The 23,217-nt window shown below is 40.6% G+C and overlaps 1 protein-coding gene across 3 annotated transcripts; it reads left to right on the top strand.

Annotated features, from left to right (window-relative positions):
- Window positions 1–1,007: 1,007 nt before the first annotated feature.
- LOC148442743 (uncharacterized) lies at window positions 1,008–22,407 on the top strand. 3 transcript variants are annotated; one of them, XM_088463541.1, is made up of 6 exons: window positions 1,008–1,088; window positions 12,358–12,543; window positions 12,792–12,871; window positions 12,989–13,086; window positions 13,248–13,644; window positions 19,755–22,407. In XM_088463541.1, exons 3-6 carry the CDS (start codon window positions 12,841–12,843, stop codon window positions 21,005–21,007), a joined length of 1,779 nt encoding a protein of 592 aa, XP_088319667.1. In that variant the 5' UTR covers window positions 1,008–1,088; window positions 12,358–12,543; window positions 12,792–12,840; the 3' UTR covers window positions 21,008–22,407. The 3 variants fall into 3 exon arrangements, with proteins under 3 accessions (XP_088319667.1, XP_088319665.1, XP_088319666.1); XM_088463539.1 differs by having other exon boundaries at window positions 19,752–22,407; XM_088463540.1 differs by having other exon boundaries at window positions 1,082–1,152; window positions 19,752–22,407.
- Window positions 22,408–23,217: the final 810 nt, after the last annotated feature.

The raw sequence follows: 23,217 nt of genomic DNA, 5'->3' as shown, positions 1-23,217 counted from the left end.
TTGTGTCCTGGACACCAGTATATAATAATAATAATAATAATACCACATAACAGTGCGCCTGTTTCATTATGGATTGCGATTGCAATCGCAATGCCGTTGCACAGCCAGCATAAAAAAAAACCACTGCCGCCATCTCACATCCGTAATATCTTGCAGTCCTCCATATACATCTGGAACATAGAGTAACATCGGACCCTCTGACCACTCCCATCACCAACCCCAAACACTGACCTGAAGTCACTCACTCTGCGATGGCTTTGTATCTGCGTGAGTGATCGCAGAGCAATAGCAATGCTAACTCACGCACGCTGTCAGCGATGCAAATGCATGCGAAGTGCGCACCATCGACCGAGCAGCGTACGCTATCGCAAAAGCAATCCATTATGAGCGCAGTGTGTGCTGGGAACAGTGTTATCCACCTCATATATCACTGTACAGTTACCTCCTCTTATATTATAATAATAATAATACCACATATCAGTGTGTGCTGGGAGCTGTGTTATTCCCCCTCATATATCACTGTACAGTCCCCTCTCCCCTATATAATAATAATAATACCACATATCAGTGTGTGCTGGGAGCTGTGTTATTCCCCCTCATACATCACAGTACGGCCCCCTCTCCCCTATATAATAATAATATAATATATACAGGACACGTTACCTGGCTCCGGCTGTGTCAGGAATGTCTATGACAAAATGGCAACTAAAGCCCCTGTGGCCCCGCCCCCTCTGCTCTGTGACTGGAAGACTATAAGAATATGGCCGCTGGTCACCGTACATGAGGACACCATTATACTATACAGCTGTTATTCTAGTGATGAAGCTGTGAGCGGCAGGTGCTGGTGGCCTCTTAGTTACAGGACGTCCTTCCTACTGTGTGCCGCCTGATTGGCTACTCGTTCCCCCCAGTGCGGCCAATTACCGCACTGAGGGGAACGAGAGGAGGGCGGTCACTACGATAAGAGGGGCGGGGCAGACAGTAGCCATAGGTACACGGATGAGAGAGGGGCGTGGCTATCTAGAGGGGCGTGTCTTCTTGTAAAACTGCAGCTTCCGGGTGACGGTCCCAGCAGGAAGAAGCAGCAGGTGATGGTATTTATTGTTATTATACAGGGGGAGCAGACTGTGGTGCCTCATTATTATCATACAGGTATATCAGACACCAGTGTTCTATATAATACAGGTGTAACAGACCCTGGTGTTACTACAATATAGCTGGAGCAGCCTTTAGTGCTGCACTATGTATATACAGGTAGAGCAGATGCCAGTGTTGGTATAATACAGGTGGAGCAAATTTTTTCTCACTATAATACAGCTGGAGCAGACTCTGGTGCTGCATTATCATTTATCATTATACAGGTAACAACAACAGAAGCAGGAAGTTCTCTCTATATTTTGGGGCACTCACCCTACTAATAATAAAGTGTAACCTGTAATAGTGTCAGTAAGAAATGACCGAGGTGTTATCTGTATAGCGCAATAAGTCAGGAAATACACAGAATGTAACAGAAAGAGGATATAAAGCCTGGTCTAACCAGGGCCAATAACCCCTCAGCACTGACCAGCTGTGTGATGGGAGACGTATATACTGATTATCTGTATCATTTATGGTCAGACAAATACATCATTGCCCAATGCTCAGAGTTATGGGGAATATATATATATATATATATACAGGTAATCACAGTAAGAGTAAGGAGGAACATTCCCTCTGTATAATAAAGCATCAGCCATCACCTGATTATTATGCTGTTGTCTTATCTAAGTGCTCATATGTGACACGGTGCATTCACATGTAACATACATATAATAGTCCCATATATCTGAGTGGGCAGCAATATAATGATATATTAATTACCAATACAATACAACGTGTATGGACTTTCCCAGGTATCCTTGTGGGATAATGTTCATATAACTGCATATAGTATAGGACGCATGGGTTAGATCCTAAATGTAAGTATAAGCAATCTGCAAAGAAACCCAGATATTTCTGCAGCATAACATCTAGTTATACAGCATTGCCGGTTACCACGGTGACATATAGCATTTAGTTATACAGCATTGCCGGTTACCACGGTGACATATAGCATTTAGTTATACAGCATTGCAGGTTACCACGGTGACATATAGCATCTAGTTATACAGCATTGCAGGTTACCACGGTGACATATAGCATCTAGTTATACAGCATTGCAGGTTACCACGGTGACATATAGCATCTAGTTATACAGCATTGCAGGTTACCACGGTGACATATAGCACCTAGTTATACAGCATTGCAGGTTACCACGGTGACATATAGCATCTAGTTATACAGCATTGCAGGTTACCACGGTGACATATAGCATCTAGTTATACAGCATTGCAGGTTACCACGGTGACATATAGCATCTAGTTATACAGCATTGCAGGTTACCATGGTGACACATAGCATCTAGTTATACAGCATTGCAGGTTACCACGGTGACATATAGCATCTAGTTATACAGCATTGCAGGTTACCACGGTGACATATAGCATCTAGTTATACAGCATTGCAGGTTACCACGGTGACATATAGCATCTAGTTATACAGTATTGCAGGTTACCACGGTGACCTATAGTATCTAGTTATACAGCATTGCAGGTTACCACGGTGACATATAGCACCTAGTTATACAGCATTGCAGGTTACCACTGTGACATATAGCATCTAGTTATACAGCATTGCAGGTTACCACGGTGACCTATAGTATCTAGTTATACAGCATTGCAGGTTACCACGGTGACATATAGCACCTAGTTATACAGCATTGCAGGTTACCACTGTGACCTATAGTATCTAGTTATACAGCATTGCAGGTTACCACGGTGACATATAGCATCTAGTTATACAGCATTGCCGGTTACCACGGTGACCTACAGCATCTAGTTATACAGCATTGCCGGTTACCACGGTGACCTATAGCATCTAGTTATACAGCATTGCAGGTTACCACTGTGACATATAGCATCTAGTTATACAGCATTGCAGGTTACCACGGTGACCTATAGCATCTAGTTATACAGCATTGCAGGTTACCACGGTGACCTATAGCATCTAGTTATACAGCATTGCAGGTTACCACGGTGACATATAGCATCTAGTTATACAGCACTGCAGGTTACCACGGTGACCTATAGCATCTAGTTATACAGCATTGCAGGTTACCACGGTGACATATAGCGTCTAGTTATACGGCATTGCAGGTTACCACGGTGACATATAGCATCTAGTTATACAGCATTGCAGGTTACCACGGTGACACATAGCATCTAGTTATACAGCATTGCAGGTTACCACGGTGACATATAACATCTAGTTATACAGCATTGCAGGTTACCACGGTGACATATAACATCTAGTTATACAGCATTGCAGGTTACCACGGTGACACATTGCATCTAGTTATACAGCATTGCAGGTTACCACGGTGACATATAGCATCTAGTTATACAGCATTGCAGGTTACCACGGTGACATATAACATCTAGTTATACAGCATTGCAGGTTACCACGGTGACACATAGCATCTAGTTATACAGCATTGCAGGTTACCACGGTGACATATAACATCTAGTTATACAGCATTGCAGGTTACCACGGTGACATATAACATCTAGTTATACAGCATTGCAGGTTACCACGGTGACACATAACATCTAGTTATACAGCATTGCAGGTTACCACGGTGACCTATAGCGTCTAGTTATACAGCATTGCAGGTTACCACGGTGACCTATAGCGTCTAGTTATACAGCATTGCAGGTTACCACGGTGACCTATAGCGTCTAGTTATACAGCATTGCAGGTTACCACGGTGACCTATAGCGTCTAGTTATACAGCATTGCAGGTTACCACGGTGACCTATAGCGTCTAGTTATACAGCATTGCAGGTTACCACGGTGACCTATAGCGTCTAGTTATACAGCATTGCAGGTTACCACGGTGACCTATAGCGTCTAGTTATACAGCATTGCAGGTTACCACGGTGACCTATAGCGTCTAGTTATACAGCATTGCAGGTTACCACGGTGACCTATAGCGTCTAGTTATACAGCATTGCAGGTTACCACGGTGACCTATAGCGTCTAGTTATACAGCATTGCAGGTTACCACGGTGACCTATAGCGTCTAGTTATACAGCATTGCAGGTTACCACGGTGACCTATAGCGTCTAGTTATACAGCATTGCAGGTTACCACGGTGACCTATAGCGTCTAGTTATACAGCATTGCAGGTTACCACGGTGACCTATAGCGTCTAGTTATACAGCATTGCAGGTTACCACGGTGACCTATAGCATCTAGTTATACAGCATTGCAGGTTACCACGGTGACCTATAGCATCTAGTTATACAGCATTGCAGGTTACCACGGTGACCTATAGCATCTAGTTATACAGCATTGCAGGTTACCACGGTGACCTATAGCATCTAGTTATACAGCATTGCAGGTTACCACGTTGACCTATAGCATCTAGTTATACAGCATTGCAGGTTACCACGGTGACCTATAGCATCTAGTTATACAGCATTGCAGGTTACCACGGTGACACATAGCATCTAGTTATACAGCATTGCAGGTTACCACGGTGACACATAGCATCTAGTTATACAGCATTGCAGGTTACCACGGTGACACATAGCATGTAGTTATACAGCATTGCAGGTTACCACGGTGACACATAGCATCTAGTTATACAGCATTGCCGGTTACCACGGTGACACATAGCATCTAGTTATACAGCATTGCAGGTTACCAAGGTGACATTTGGCATCTAGTTATACAGCATTGCAGGTTACCACGGAGACATATAGCATCTAGTTATACAGTATTGCAGGTTACCACGGTGACATATAGCATCTAGTTATACAGTATTGCAGGTTACCACGGTGACATATAGCATCTAGTTATACAGCATTGCAGGTTACCACGGTGACATATAGCATCTAGTTATACAGCATTGCAGGTTACCACGGTGACATATAGCATCTAGTTATACAGCATTGCAGGTTACCACGGTGACATATAGCATCTAGTTATACAGCATTGCAGGTTACCACGGTGACACATAGCATCTAGTTATACAGCATTGCAGGTTACCACGGTGACACATAGCATCTAGTTATACAGCATTGCAGGTTACCACGGTGACACATAGCATCTAGTTATACAGCATTGCAGGTTACCACGGTGACACTTGGCATCTAGTTATACAGCATTGCAGGTTACCACGGTGACATTTGGCATCTAGTTATACAGCATTGCAGGTTACCACGGAGACATATGGCATCTAGTTATACAGCATTGCAGGTTACCACGGTGACCTATAGCATCTAGTTATACAGCATTGCTGGTTACCAGGGTGACCTATAGCGTCTAGTTATACAGCATTGCAGGTTACCACGGTGACCTATAGCGTCTAGTTATACAGCATTGCAGGTTACCACGGTGACCTATAACGTCTAGTTATACAGCATTGCAGGTTACCACGGTGACCTATAACGTCTAGTTATACAGCATTGCAGGTTACCACGGTGACCTATAGCGTCTAGTTATACAGCATTGCAGGTTACCACGGTGACCTATAGCGTCTAGTTATACAGCATTGCAGGTTACCACGGTGACCTATAGCGTCTAGTTATACAGCATTGCAGGTTACCACGGTGACCTATAGCGTCTAGTTATACAGCATTGCAGGTTACCACGGTGACCTATAGCGTCTAGTTATACAGCATTGCAGGTTACCACGGTGACCTATAGCGTCTAGTTATACAGCATTGCAGGTTACCACGGTGACACATAGCATCTAGTTATACAGTATTGCAGGTTACCACGGTGACATATAGCATCTAGTTATACAGCATTGCAGGTTACCACGGTGACACATAGCATCTAGTTATACAGCATTGCAGGTTACCACGGTGACACATAGCATCTAGTTATACAGCATTGCAGGTTACCACGGTGACACATAGCATCTAGTTATACAGCATTGCAGGTTACCACGGTGACACATAGCATCTAGTTATACAGCATTGCAGGTTACCACGGTGACACATAGCATCTAGTTATACAGCATTGCCGGTTACCACGGTGACACATAGCGTCTAGTTATACAGCATTGCAGGTTACCACGGTGACACATAGCATCTAGTTATACAGCATTGCAGGTTACCACGGTGACACATAGCATCTAGTTATACAGCATTGCAGGTTACCACGGTGACACATAGCATCTAGTTATACAGCATTGCAGGTTACCACGGTGACACATAGCATCTAGTTATACAGCATTGCAGGTTACCACGGTGACCTATAGCATCTAGTTATACAGCATTGCAGGTTACCACGGTGACCTATAGCATGTAGTTATACAGCATTGCAGGTTACCACGGTGACATATAGCATGTAGTTATACAGCATTGCAGGTTACCACGGTGACACATAGCATCTAGTTATACAGCATTGCAGGTTACCACGGTGACACATAGCATCTAGTTATACAGCATTGCAGGTTACCACGGTGACATATAGCATCTAGTTATACAGCATTGCAGGTTACCACGGTGACCTATAGCATCTAGTTATACAGCATTGCAGGTTACCACGGTGACCTATAGCATGTAGTTATACAGCATTGCAGGTTACCACGGTGACATATAGCATGTAGTTATACAGCATTGCAGGTTACCACGGTGACACATAGCATCTAGTTATACAGCATTGCAGGTTACCACGGTGACACATAGCATCTAGTTATACAGCATTGCAGGTTACCACGGTGACATATAGCATCTAGTTATACAGCATTGCAGGTTACCACGGTGACACATAGCATCTAGTTATACAGCATTGCCGGTTACCACGGTGACATTTGGCATCTAGTTATACAGCATTGCCGGTTACCACGGAGACATATAGCATCTAGTTATACAGCATTGCCGGTTACCACGGTGACATATAGCATCTAGTTATACAGCATTGCAGGTTACCACGGTGACATATAGCATCTAGTTATACAGCATTGCAGGTTACCACGGTGACACATAGCATCTAGTTATACAGCATTGCAGGTTACCACGGTGACACATAGCATCTAGTTATACAGCATTGCAGGTTATCACGGTGACATATAGCATCTAGTTATACAGCATTGCAGGTTACCACGGTGACATATAGCATCTAGTTATACAGTATTGCAGGTTACCACGGTGACACATAGCATCTAGTTATACAGCATTGCAGGTTACCACGGTGACATTTAGCATCTAGTTATACAGCATTGCAGGTTACCACGGTGACATATAGCATCTAGTTATACAGCATTGCAGGTTACCACGGTGACATATAGCATCTAGTTATACAGTATTGCAGGTTACCACGGTGACATATAGCATCTAGTTATACAGTATTGCAGGTTACCACGGTGACATATAGCATCTAGTTATACAGCATTGCAGGTTACCACGGTGACCTATAGCACCTAGTTATACAGCATTGCAGGTTACCACGGTGACATATAGCATCTAGTTATACAGTATTGCAGGTTACCACGGTGACCTATAGCATCTAGTTATACAGTATTGCAGGTTACCACGGTGACATATAGCAGCCGATTGTTACTAAGGTAAAAGTAATAAGCCTTTCCTGCGCTTGTGATGTACTAAGCAGCTCAGTAGTGTAAGGATAGGATCTAATATGATTATACTGAATGCTGATATTTATGTGGAGGCAATCCTTATTTATAAAGAAGATATACACATACATAAATCAGCACAAGCACTGAGATTATTATGGGCTTAATCCAATTAGGTGCGATGCACCGTTGCAATGGCGTTAAAACGCTGGCAACGGCCCGGAACATCGCACCCTTGGCAGCCCGATTTGCCACTGAATTCACCTGAATTTGCTCTCTATGAGGCAGCGAGTACTTTTAGGGGAATCCGGCCGGCCGATCAAGCCCATGTGTATAGCTCCTATGAGAATATGTTTAAGAGTGAGTCCCTGTGAGGGTCATGTGGAACGGCAATCACAAGGTGAACTGTCCCTACCGTACCCTAAGATGGTCGTCTTCTTCCTCTTGGATGTGGTCCGGTACATACCCGGCAGGTATGCCTGTAACACTCGTTCTGTGCTCAGTCTGATGCCTGATAAGATGGGGCCAGGTTACCGATGATGGTTTGCGCTGGACTCACAGCGAATTCGGCGTGCTGAGTCTCATCCCCCTGGATGACGTCATCGGTCTCCGATGTTTGGGAGGGAACTTTCCAGTTAATCTCCGTCCGTTGCCAACTTGTACCCAACGTGTTTCACATGGTTTGGTTCTTTCTCAGGGATAGGGCTGATCTTCCATTTGTCCATATTTATACTAAACACTAAAAAAACATACAGAATGTAACTTCTGTAGCTGGTGGTCAGTACCCTCAGTAGGTGGTTATTAGTGTTACATATAATACAGGTGGAGCAGACCATGGGGTTACTATAATATAGCTGGAGTAGTCAATGCTCGAGTGGTAACAGACTATAGAGAAAGGGAGGTGTCCGGAGCACTCAGACCCCCCATACAGAATGTATCAGCTGTAGGTGGCTGTCAGTACTCTCAGTAGGTGGTTATTAGTATTACATATAATATAGGTGGAGCAGACCCTGGTGTTAGTATAATACAGGTGGAGCAGTCACTGCTCGGTGGGTAACAGACTATAGAGAAAGGGAGGTGCCCGGTGCACTCAGACCCCCCATACAGAACATTTCAGCTGTAGCTGGTGGTCAGTACCCTCAGTAGGCGTTTATTAGTGTTACATATAATACAGGTGGAGCAGACCCTGGTGTTACTATAATATAGCTGGAGTAGTCACTGCTCGGGTGGTAACAGACTATAGAGAAAGGGAGGTGTCCGGAGCACTCAGACCCCCCATACAGAATGTATCAGCTGTAGCTGGCTGTCAGTACTCTCAGTAGGTGGTTATTAGTATTACATATAATACAGGTGGAGCAGACCCTGGTGTTACTATAATACAGGTGGAGCAGTCACTGCTCGGTGGGTAACAGACTATAGAGAAAGGGAGGTGTCCGGAGCACTCAGACCCCCCATACAGAATGTATCAGCTGTAGGTGGTCAGTACCCTCAGTAGGTGGTTATTAGTGTTACATATAATACAGGTGGAGCAGACCCTGGTGTTACATATAATACAGCTGAAGCAGTCACTTCTCGGTGGGTAACAGCCTATAGAGAAAGGGAGGTGTCTGGAGCACTCAGGACCCCCATACAGAATGTATCAGCTGTAGCTGGCAGTCAGTACCCTCAGTAGGTGGTTATTAGTTTATACAAACACTATTGGATGGTCCCGCACCGAGGATATTATTGATTACAAAACCAGAGTTTATTGTATTTGTTAAAGGATTCTAATCTTTCCCCATAGTGTATAGTTATTATGTATATCAAATTGTATACCTATGGAGGTGCGTTTCGACAATCTTGAAGGCAATATTTAGAATAACGGAGATAACAAGGCAAGATTATGCTGTCACATGCACTATTAGATCCGTTCCACTTACGGGGCAATATCATTTTTTCCCCTGTTTGAAACATAGATACACGGAACGATGAAATAGCATTGTTGTGCTTCCCATCACTAATATATATTGTTGGAGTTACCGAGGGCACTGTCTGTTCTATACTTTCAAATAGCAGTGTATAGTAACAGAGGGAGAACAGATCCCCACAGCTGAATATAACAGCATGGCAGAGAAAGCACAGTGAGAGGTCACAGACTGCAGTAACTCATTTATATCAATGACATAGAGACCTTGGAAAAACGGCATCTACTAAATTAACTAGTTAAGAGGTCTGAATGTGCACTCAAATTATTTACACATACGCTGTTGCTCATGTTATATTAAATTCTCAATAGAGAATAGGTTGTGACTTGGTGGAGATTCCTAATAGATCCTATCACTTTAGATATCTATAGTAGATATATATTTAACATCATTCGTGAAAGTGACTGGCTGTACTCACAATAGAAGGCAATAAATATATTAAAACATTGAAAGCTATACCAACTTATAAGTCCCTTGTAGAAAATGTGACAAGCCAGAAAACACGGCATATAGATTAGAAAAAAAGCTGTATTGATAGAAGTCAGTGTTGCATAATCACTATATTGTTACATTAATATAATTTTGGAAACAGTTCTAATAGATACAAGTATCCCTAAGTGTCTGATGTTACAATTTAACCAGAGAAGTAATACTCTAATATAAAGACAAGACAGTAGGCACAGTATGTTGGTTTAACATATTTTCTTTATTGTGGAACAATAAATATAAGTGATCTTATGACACAGGAGATATTTTCAATTATGGGTTATTAAGCCTTGATTACGTTATTATAACAAAGTACACAGACAGCAGCCACAGGCTTTACTACATTTTATTACACATTTACTTTCTTCATTACACTTTCTATATTTTAAATATTTCTCTGTTGTTTATATCGTAAATCACAATTTTTAAAGTATACCAATAAAGATGTATTATATTTTATTATTACGGTCTTTAGTGCACCCACACAGATACTTTCTTTGTCTTGTGTTTATGGTTTCAGTACAGTAGTGGGTAGCACCTCATAGGCATCTAATAATTGAGAAGGTAATTCCTTAATAAGATGCAGTTTGTGAAATAAGATCTTCGATATTCATGAATATATAGTTGTACTGGTGCGGGATAATTTTCTTTCGTAATATAGTGTTCACCTATTTTGTTTCGCCTGCGCAGCTTTAAGGTTATCCTGCACCATCCACATCAGGGATTGCAGCTTCTACCTGAACTGTACTACATAGTGTACCACTGACTGTTCAGGAGTGACCAGCTTACCCTCCCACTCTTCCCTGATCAAATGTAAAGGGTGACGCCCATATAAGAGTTCAGAGGGTGTAAATTCGATTTATTCCTGCGGCACCTCGTGGTATGCAAAGAGGAGATGCGGCAGGAACCTCTCCCAGTCTCTTTCCTGGGACTCCACAAAGGTCTGCAACATCTCTTTCAGGGTACTATTAAGTCTCTCCACAAACCCATTGGTCTGGGGTTGGTATGGGGTCGTGATGAGTTGATACACATGCATCCTTTTTTTGCAGAGGCTCTGCATGAGGTTCGACATGAATTGGGTACCTTGGGCCATTAACATCTCTTTTGGGAACTCCACCCTGGAAAAGATGGCGATAAGGGCATCAGCAACCATATCTTCCTGGATGGATGACCAAGCCACTGCTTCCGGCTACCGGGTGGCATAATCTATAACTGTCCAAATATATTCCTTTCCAGAGCTACTGAAAATACCTAGGGGCCCCACAAAGTCTACAGCAACTCATTCAAAAGGCTCTGAGATGACTGGCAAAGGCTTTAAAGGCACCCGTTTCACATCACTGGATTTCCCAACCATCTGGGACACATGACATGAACGACAGTAGCTGTTGGTCATCATGCCGGGCCAATTAAAATTGCGTATTAATGGGCCTTGGTTCTGAACACACCTAGATGTCCTTCCAAGGGAATCTCATGGGCCACCTTCAACAAGCCATGCCTGTAAGACTGGGGTACATCCAGTTGCTTCTCAGTAATTACATCTAAATGCTCACTGCTGTCCTCCACACCTGCAGGGGTTAATACACACTATGTTAGTGCTGCTGCCCCCACAGAGGGGGAGTGAAGTGGTTAATGTACACTCTCTTTGTTGCAGCACTGCGTGTAGTCACTGCCAAGACCTTGGTTCCCGGGCTGCTAATAACATTTATATTCTGCCCTGACTCTGTTACAGTTGTAAGATCATTGGCTATCTGTTTTATGCTACAACATGCATGATTACACATTTCAGTCTCTGTCCTGTCAAGCTGAAAAAAGTTATTCCCTGAGTTATCAACATCATCCACAGTACATATTGACCCTTCCTTACATACTGGCATCGGTATTAGCTGTGGAGAAGAATTATTAACATGCATCTTCACATTACGGACAACATTTGGGTCCGTTACATACATGGCAGACATCCTACCCAAATCTGTGGGCTGTGGGGAGCTCTAAAGCATAAATTATGATGGGACTTAGAAATGGTCAGATATTTTTTTTAAAGAGGAGGGCCCTGGCACCCACATATTTTGTCACTCAGCGCGATCACTGCCAGAGAATGTATATGGAATACAGTATGGTTACAGATAGAATATCTGCTCTATATGTAAACTAGAACCTTGTATAATTTCCACATTTAACCAGTAAAAACAACTCACAATAAAGTTTATTTCCATTATATATTATGTCTCCCCTATTACACAGGGTTACACAGTAGTGAAGAAGACATCCGGTGAGTGTGAGTCACCCAGCAGCCGTCCCTGTATGTCAGGAGGATTGAGCAGGACCCAGAGCCCCATCACGGTGCCTCATTTACTGATACATGACAGACACAATGACCAGAAGATCCTGGAACTCACCAACAAGATCATTCAGCCGCTGACTGGAGAGGTGACTGCTGGGAATGGGACATTATACAGTAACACCAGGGGACGTGTCTGGGGGGTGACTGGAGAGGTGACTGCTGGGAATGGGAAATTATACAGTAACACCAGGGGATGTGTGTGGGTGAAGATTGGAGAGGTGACTGCTGGGAATGGAACATTATACAGTAACACCAGGGGATGTGTCTGGGTGATGATTGTGTTTGTCAGGTTCCTATAAGGTGTCAGGATATCACTGTTTATGTCTCCTTGCAGGTGGAGGAGTATATAGAGGAACACGAGGGGTCTGTACAAGGACGTGGTGATGGAGAATCACCGGTCCCTCACATCACTGGGTAAGAGGAGACTGTCATTTATTGTACAGGGGAGAGCAGGTATGGGGGACCCCTATATTGACATCACTTGATTATCACATATATACAATGTACTCAGTCACTGTGTGTCTCCTACAGATGGACCCAGTAACAGAAATACCCCAGAGAGATGTCCCCGTCTTCTGTATTCACAGGATTGTACAGAGGAGAATCCCAGGATCCCAGAGGAGCATCAGGTAGATGGGATTTATTGTCTCACCAATATACCAAAGTGACTGTCACTATATGATCTGTAGAGAAACTGTGTGTGTTATACACTAATATTATACTGTATAGTTTCAATTAATGAAATTAAACATTAGTTAAGTCTTATTTTTTTGTTTTGTGGTTTACTTAGGGTGAAGGTATGACTGATATTAAGATAGAAGCTATAGAGGGAGAAGAAGAGACGTATGTGACAGATATGAAGGCAGAAGATACAGAGGGAGAAGAAGAGATGTATGTGACTGATAATAAGGCAGAAGATATAGAGGGAGAAGAAGAGACTCATATGACTAATATGAAGGTAGAAGCTATAAAAAGAGAAGAAGAGCGGTATGTGACTCATATGATGGCAGAAGATATAGAGGGAGAAGAAAAGACGTATGTGACTGATTTGAAGGCAGAAGATACAGAGGGAGAAGAAGAGACTTATATGACTAATATGAAGGTAGAAGATATAAAAGCAGAAGAAGAGATGTATGTGAATGGTGATCAGTGTAAGGAGGAGGAAATACCTACAGATATCAGCACAGGTGAGTAGTAAACACTTATTACAGAAAAGAATCACATTCTCCTTGCTCACTCACTACAACAATCTCTTACTTTGCAACCTCCTCTGTCAGTACAAACTAATGAGGGAAATTTATCTGACCAGTGGGGGAGTCAGAAACCATCAGCCCCTATTAGACTCATTCTCTCCCTCACATCTTGTCACTGTATGTTACCAGCCCAGAGATCTGACCAGTCTCCTCCCCACACTCTCTGTTGTATCTCATACATCAGGAGCCATCAGCTCCTATTATACTCCTGCTCTCCCCCTCACATCATGTCACTGTGTGTTAGCAACACAGAGATCTGACCTGTCTCCTTCCCACACTCTGTGGTGTATATTGACTTTCAATAGAGATGTTCCTTGCTAGATATAATCCGATGCTTACAGATACTGAGATGGAGATCCAGAGAGTGTGAGGACACAGCAGGATATAGCTAGTATGACCTGTGTGTGATATATAATGTATAGACCATGCCTGCACTCTGTTACACATACTGAGATGGAGATATGGAGAGTGTGAGGACACAGCAGGATGCAGCTAGTATGACCTGTGTGTGAGATAATCTATAGATCACGCCTGCACTCTGTTAGTAGTGACTGTTTTAGCTTCTTGTAATTTCCATGACATTTTAGCATATAGGCTATTTAAGACCTGGAGAGTGATCTGCACAGGCTCAAAACATCGCTTTTTTATGACAATCTGTTTAAAAATTGGAATGGAAAGAACCATACATACTTGGGGACAAGTGATGTGAAGTCCCTTTATATCTTCATCGACCACGACACAGGATGCTCTCACATCAGACACTATCTTTCCTCCATGAGCAACAGCCCGATCCAATAGATACATTTTCATATGTAATAATGAATTTTCAATTTGAGAATATTTTAATTTATTTTAACCTTTAATTATTTTTGGTTCAATGGAGCGTTCTTCCTCCAAAAATTTGGTAAAGCCATGGATACATTTGTACCCAGCTATGCCAGTAAACACGTAATTTGTTGGTATACATACATCAATGATATATTCTTCATCTGGAACAGATCAGATAATAACCTACAAGAAGTCATAAAAAAAAACCTACAAGAAGTCATGAAAAAAATTAATAATAACATTAATTTTAATTTGAAAAAAACTCAAGCAAAGAAAAGGTAACATTCTTTTACTTAGAAACTCATATAAAAGATAATGCCATACATACAAAAACCTACATAAAGGAGGTGAATGGCAATAAATGACTACCAATATCCAGCAATCACCATAGAAAGTGGGTTGCAACTATCCCAGATGGCAAATTTAGACATGTTATAAAAAACTGTACAGAAGAAGCCAATTTCATGATCTAAATTAAAGAAATGAAAGACACTTCATTAAAATGACGGGAAGTTCCTTGAAGAAGAAATCAGGAAAACAGCTGAGATGGATAGAAGATCCATTCATACAATGCAAAAATAAAAATATGCCAGAGGGGAAATACTCCACTGCATTCATCACACAATATAGTAGCAATCACCATTTTATAGAATAAATTTTACAAAAACATTAGAACATATTACTTCTGGATGTGGAGCTTAAAACTATCCCCACAGAGAAACACATAATTATTTATAATAAGGTAAATAACCTATCCATGAACTGGTTAGAAGCTACACTGAAACAGAGAACAATATCAAAACAAAAATGGAAAACTGACTCCACCATTGCTTGAATTCTCAAGCTTGTAAAAATGAAGGTATCAGAAGCACTAAACCCTTAACAACTTTAAATCAAACTAAACAGGAAAACATACTACATTAAGGAACACATCACTATCTACTATATAAAAGTGAAAATTTGTCCTTCTGTCTTTCTATACAAATCCACAGTTTACAAGCCAAGATCATGAAATTTTACATACGAGCGTATTAAAACACGGCCGATGCAACAAAAAAAATTTGAAATTGAAATTAATTACTGTTAATTTTGAATTAATTAATACATTTTTGCTGTACGCTCATTGTGGGGCCTCACAGCATATGGGTAGGGCCTCGGAGCAAGCGTTTTGTGTTGCCATGATCTTAATGTTTATTATCGAAGAGAGCTTTAGCAGGCTTTCCCAGCATTCTCAGCTGTCTAACTATACCAAATTATTCTACAACATTGACTTCTTTCTTCGAACTGTGTTAAAATGATGACTTTGCAAGGACCCTGCTGTACTGTGAGCTGCCAAAATATTACACATGGAATGCTTCTCGAAAAGTTTTTATGCGCAGAAAACAGGGAGTCGCTGTAGATAGTCTTCCTGGTATCAGAGCAACAGAAGCTCTTGGCCGTGTTGCACATCCGACATATTTTGAATGCTTCTATCTTCAAAGTCTGCTTCACACTGTTACAGGTCCTACTTCCTTCGAAGACCTTAGGACTGTCGATGGGGAACTTTGTCACACTTTTCGTGAGTCCTGTCTAAGGAGAGGTTTGTTGGAGGGATCTTAAAATCCCGAGCAACGCCGGGTACTCCAGCTAGCATATATATATATATATATATATATATATATATAAAATTATCTAATGGAGTGCCAATGTAGAAATCAATGCATCGGGCAGACAATAGAGATGTCAAAATATGCTTGGCCGAACATATTTGACATCAAAAGAAGACTTACCACTCATAGCATTTCAAAACACTTCCTAGAAGTACAAAGATGAAAATGTGGTATCACCTGTTGCACAAAGCCAATCCAGGATAAACACCACAAAAAAAGGGGTTACACAAAAGCCCTCCCAAATAGCAGATAATTGAAAATGTTATTGAGTGAAATGGCACTAAGGCATATAGAGCATATAATGAAAAGTAGTACTCCCCTATTTTCTCCAGTAGTTGTGTATCACCGGATGAAAATCATATACCAGGGTAACATAACAAGAGAGAAAAAAAACAATGTATAATACAGCTGTAAAGATTTTGTACAATATACAATAAATATTTGTGTGACATAAATCCTTTCTTTAAGATCTACAAATATGTGTATTGGGGCTGCCCCCCACACAAAGCACTCACAGCTTTAAGCTGGTATATAGGCATATAGTGATCCCAAATCCTTTGGCTTACACCAACACCTCACAAGTGAGAAATAGAATTGGGGTTGCCCCCACACAAGACACTCACAGCTTCTGCTGGTCAATCATGCATGTAACGTGCTTTGATTCCAAATGAAAAAAATCTTTAATTCTCCAGACGTTCAAAAGGTGGTTTTATTCATATAATCAACAGGACAGGTAAAATCACCATAAATATATTTATTAATGCATCACAGGTCTAAAAAACAGCATAAAAGATAAAAGAATGGAGTTCATACCCAAAGCAACAGGATGGTATAGCAAAGGTCCTTTCATGGTAGATGATAAAGAGATCCTGGGAAAAATCCCGCAAAAAAGGCCCTTCTCTTATCCTTTGGGTAGGTCCACACAACAGATTGGAATGTCAGGAGTCCCCACCAACGCGTTTCGATCCAATTAGGATCTTTCTCAAGGTGTAGGGGACTACTGGCATGGTCGGGTATATATACCCCAAACAATAATCAATTAGCCAATTCACATGTGTTATCTAACCCTTCTTCATATGTAACATCATACCTAATTAATATCCTAATACAATTAAACACTATCCATATTCCTGGTGCCCTTTGTTTGCCGTCTATGTTGCCGTCACTTCCAGTTACACGAACCGGAAGTGACGCGGCGCCGGTGTCCACGTGCTCCGCACTTCCAGCGATCGTCATGTGATCGGGGCTCGCCAGCCCGGAAGTCAATTCTCTAGTCGATGCCAGCGGCCATTTTGTTGAGGTCCACATAAAATATGGTTCCAAAAGACATCTTTCTTTAGCCTCTCATCCAATTGCAAATGATATATCCGCCAGGAGACTCATGTAATCATAAAAGGTCCCATTCAAATGGTGATAATGTACATTTTCTTAAGATTGAAGTGAAGATCTCATATAGATCTAAAAACAATTAAATACATATAAAAAAATACAATGTTACATCATGTAAAAATGGTCCTAAAGATAAAATAATATAAAAATAGCCACATCTTTATAAAAACCACATGAGTTCAAAATCACTTTTCAGGCCACCAGGTATTAATGTTCCATATAGATAAATTAATTTCATCTCTGATTTTGCAATTGCCTCAATGATATCATTACATCTCAAATCCCCTTTTATTAGTTTAATACCATTAAAAAAATGTTTATTACTAATTGCACATGCATGTACTTTTTTATATGTGCTGATAACGCATGTGTTTCTAGGCCCTTTTTTGCGGATATGCTCCCCCTTCTTTCAGGGGTCTAGTGGTCCTACCGATATTTATACAGACGCATTCTATGGAATATATTCTATTGCTGGTATTGCACTTAATGAATTCCTTGATTTCGTGTTTTTTATTACTAATACTAATCATTTCGCACTTCTTCATTATTGTACCTTTAATATTATTACAGTCAATGCAACTTCCACATCTATAAAAACCAACTGATAAAACTTGTCCCGGTCTCTTTATGGTATCTAGATGGGCATTATTCACCAGGCGGTCCTTCAAATTAGGAGCTTTTCCATATATATATATATATATATATATAATAGATGGGCCTGTCAGGTATTAATGATCCTATAATTGGGCAAGCCCCGATCACATGGCGATTTCCAGAAGTGCAGAGCATGTGGACACTGCGCCGCGTCACTGCGACACAGACGGCAAACGGAGAGCACTAGGAATATGGATAGTGTTTCATTGTATTAGGATATTAATTAGGTATAATGTTATACAAGAAGAAGGGTTAGACAACCCTTGTGAATTGACTAAATGATTATTGTTTGGGGTATATATACCTAACCATGCCAGTAGTTCCCTACACCTTGAGAAAGATCCTAATTGGATCGAAATGCGTTGACGGGGACTCCTGACATTCCAATCTGTTGTGTGGACCTACCCAAAGAATAAGAGAAGGGCCTTTTTTGCGTTTTTTTTCCCAGGATCTCTTTATCATCTACCATGCTGTATTACACAATATTTTTTTTGTTTTTTTTCTCTTTTTTTATGTTTCCCCAATATATGATTTTCATCCGGTGATACACAACTACTGGAGAAAACAGGGCAATACTACTTTTCATTATATGCTCTATATGCCTCAGTGCCATTTCACTCAATTACATTTTTGATTATCTGCTAGAAGTACAAAGACCCTATGGCACTCAAATGTCCTGCCTTTCAAAAATCATAATTGGAGAGGAGGAAGTCTACCAAGAAGCTTAAAACAAAAAAATAAATAAATGGATTTATAAACTAAAAACACTACAACCTTCTGGTGTTAACATAGACCTAGAACTGAATGCATCTCTATAACCTTTTACAATACTAACGCTTTTTAATACAAACCCTACAAAACATTTTTTAAACGTTTAATAGTTCATCTTTTATACATTTATATTTATTTTTTAACAAGCATTTTTAAAAATGTTTCTATTCCTATATGGGAACGTAAGGTGCTTGCCGTCATTTTTACTGTACATTCAGAGTAAATTTTCAACAAATGGAAAACTAAGGTTTTTAAGCATACATAAAAGGAGCAAGCTTGTGGATAGTTGGGCATACTTTAGAAAGTGCCAACACAGCACGAAACATAATGGAAGCCTAAGGGACATCCGAGAAGTACGTGCAAGCCAAGGTCCTGGACCCATAGTGACATCATCAAGAGTGGCTGATTGTGGCCAGACACACCCTAGTCTTCAACTCCATATAGGATTGAAGATTGCCATGAGTTGGGTAAGATAAGGCTAGTTTCTTGCCATACTATTCAAGACTTACACAACACAAGTACCTGCTCCTTCCAAACTATCCCCAGAAGGGCTATAAACATAATGAATAATGTTTGCTTTACATGTGCCTTTACGTTTAATTATTTTTAGCACTCATTTGTCCTTTTTATATTTTAATGAACTGCTTTTACATTACACTTTTAGTGCAGAGATATCTAAATTTTTATAGTAACACAGTGTGGTATAGTTCTGCAGTGAGGATAATTCCCATATAATTATTCTGTTCCCAGCAGATGGACACAACAGCAGGAATAACTCGGGGAGACATCTCATATTATCTCCATATTGTGACCTAGATGACGATAATTTCTCACAGGACTCTCCAGGAGAAAACCCCATTACCCCCAGTATACATCCAGCATCTCACAGTGCTGATATATCATCCGATCCCTCCAACCATGAGGAATGTTCCCCTGATAATCCCAGTAGTGTTACACATAACTTAGATCACACAGGTGATAAACCATTGTCATGTTCTGAATGTGGTAAAGATTTTGCCATGCACATCAGTCTTTCTATACATCAGAAGAGACTTCAACCAGCTAAAAGACCTCTTCTGTGTTCTGAATGTGGGAAATGTTTTATACTGAAAGGTGCTCTTACTAAATATAGAAAGATTCACACAGGTGAGAGACCATATTCATGTTCTGAGTGTGGGAAATGTTTTACACAGCAGGGCACACTTGATGTACATCAGAGAAGTCACACAGGTGAGAGGCCATTTCCGTGTTCTGAATGTGGGAAATGTTTTACACATAAATCACCTCTTGTTAGACATCAGAGAAGTCACACAGGTGAGAAGCCATTTTCATGTTCTGAGTGTGGGAAATGTTTTACACAGAAATCGCATCTTGTTACACATCAGATAAGTCACACAGATGAGAAACTATTTCCATGTCTTGAATGTGGGAAATGTTTTACACAGAAATCCAATTTTGTTAGACATCAGAGAACTCACACAAATGAGAAACCATTTCCATGCTCTGAATGTGGGAAATGTTTTAGAGAAAAATCAGAGCTTATTAAACATCAACAAGTACACACAGGTGAGAAGCCATATTCATGTTCTGATTGTGGGAAATGTTTTACACAGAAATCATATCTTGTTAGACATCAGAGAAGTCACACAGGTGAGAAACCATTTCCGTGTCCTGAGTGTAGGAAGTGTTTTACACAGAAATCAGATCTTGTTAGACATCAGAGAAGTCACACATGTGAGAAGCCATTTTCATGCTCTGAGTGTGGGAAATGTTTTGGACAGAAATCTCATCTTGCTGTACATCAGAAAACTCACACGGGTGAGAAACCATTTCCATGCTCTGAGTGTGGGAAATGTTATACACGGAAATCAGATCTTGTTACACATCAGAGAAGTCACACAGGTGATAAACCATTTCCATGTTCTGAGTGTGGGAAATGTTTTAAAAAGAAATTTGCTCTTTTTAGTCATCAGAAATGTCACACAGGAGAAAAAAAATGTATATGAACTTCTAGAAATATTTAGAAATTGCAGCGGTATTTGCAGTACTGTAATATTATTGAAAATTTTCAAAACAAGTATATACGAAATTTTTGGGAAAAAAAATACTCCGCTGTTGTGTACCATTATAAATTCATGTACACTAAATCATGTACTGTCAGATTAGCACTCCAGTACACACACAATTTATACTAATAAAATCAATCTCTGTTTAATTAACACACACAATTCATACATATACATAAAATTATATAAACAGTACCAATATATATATTATATATATATATATGTGCAGCTGGTTGAAAACGCATCAGAAATCACTGTAGTATAAAATTATATTCTACAGAAGAAAATTAATTTATATATATATATATATATATATATATGTATATATTTGGGTATGGAACAGAAACAAAAAAGATCAAGATGCTAGTTCAATTAACATGTTTTTATATATAGTTAAAATAACAGTACCTTAGTACTAATAAAACAACCCTTCATATAGCTCAATAATATATTAATAGCAGCAATCCACTTAATTGAAAATCTAATGGGCTATAGTGAGTGACCTAAGAAATCCACGTCTGAACCATCGATGGTAAGGTAATGAGTTAGTAAAATACAGTCTGTCCAATTATGGCTCTCACCACATCCAAATAAAGAACGAATATCAGAGTCCACTGCTGCACACACAGGTCTCCAAATCTGCAGTGGTGCATGCCACCCTCGGCTGCAGTAACACTGTGTGTGCGATGACAATTGTGCGTGTGATTATACAAGCCGCTCCACGGGCAGAAGTAAAGTTGGCTTGTGATGGCCCCACGTGTTGTAATGTAGGTGAGTAATCCCCATACTAGGCAGACCTCTGGTTTAGTCCATGAATGGATGTCATAAAGGGGAATAATAGCAGCATGTGGTCACTAATAGCAAATCCAAAAGTAATAGGTGTTACTGACACATTTCGCCTCCCTGTTGGAGGCTTTATCAAAAAGCATAACTCCTTGAGCACAGGTATGCTCTTATGTCTGTCAACACTATTAATACCTGTTTCAACAGGTGTAATCAATCGATATGGTCAAATTAGTGCTGCGTGAAGTTTTCACATAAAACAGTACATAATTACATAAAAACTCAAATGTCTTGATCGCATAATATAAGTGACATAATGAATTTCAAAAAGATATATAGTACTGGTGACAATATGAATAATGAACATAATAGTAATAATAAAGAGAAAAAAAAGATATTTTTTCTTTTCTTAATTATTTTTGCAAGAAACTCGGTAGGAAGTGACATCGTCCGGAAGTGGTGTTAATTGTCCGTCCTCCAGGGATCATGGAAACTGTTGTTCAACACTGTAAATATTGACTCTTAGCATAAACTTATTGTAATTGTCAATAAAAGCCTTTGACACTTATGAAATGCTTGTAATTTTACTTCCGTATACCTCTAAAAACACTGAAGCAGCAAACTGTGAAAACCAATACTTGTGTCATTCTCAAAACTTTTGGCCATGGCTGTATATATATATATTTTGTGATAGAAACACTTGAGAAGTGTGGAATGGCTTCTATGTATGTCCTAGATTCCTGTCCTATGTGTTCTGAAACCCCCAGGAGAAGTCTGTTTGGGAAAAATAGACTAGAAATGTCGGCTTTAGAGAAAAGCCGGAATGGGTCCTGGGGGTGTGGATGTGAGGAGAGGGAGGGCTCCATCCACAGGCCACTCCAGGTCTTGGGCCTTTGAGCCTGGTAGCAGGCTCATTAGGGCTTGCACCTGGAAATGGCTAATATAAACTGGGTTTGTTTGTGGCTGAGGGTCTCACACCTGGGAGAGCAGGCCCGCAGGCTAGCTTGCTCTGAGACACTGGTTGATGTACAACCTGTAAGTACTGTGGATGTGGTCTTGTTTTAGTGTTCTGGTAGTAATGGAACCTACTGTCTAGTTAGAGCCCAGATGGGCTAGGCTTTTGTTTATGTTTTATTTTGTTTATGCGTTTGGTACAATAAAGACTGGCGCCGACCAGAACCCCAGACTTGTGTCCTGTTTCTCTGGCTGCTGTGTGTGTAAAGAGGGAGTCCATCTACCCCAGGATAGGGACCCCTATCCCGACTGTGTCACATTTGTTGGAGAAGGCGGGCAATCACACTAAAATTGCAGCAAGGAAAAATTTTCCTTTAAAATTTAAAGAGACAGATGTGGAATCCATGAAAGTG

Source organism: Taudactylus pleione, unplaced genomic scaffold (genome assembly GCF_031769625.1).
Source record: "Taudactylus pleione unplaced genomic scaffold, aTauple2 ptg001398l, whole genome shotgun sequence".
Classification (NCBI taxonomy): domain Eukaryota; kingdom Metazoa; phylum Chordata; class Amphibia; order Anura; family Myobatrachidae; genus Taudactylus; species Taudactylus pleione.
This window is presented reverse-complemented; position numbering and strand designations above follow the sequence as displayed.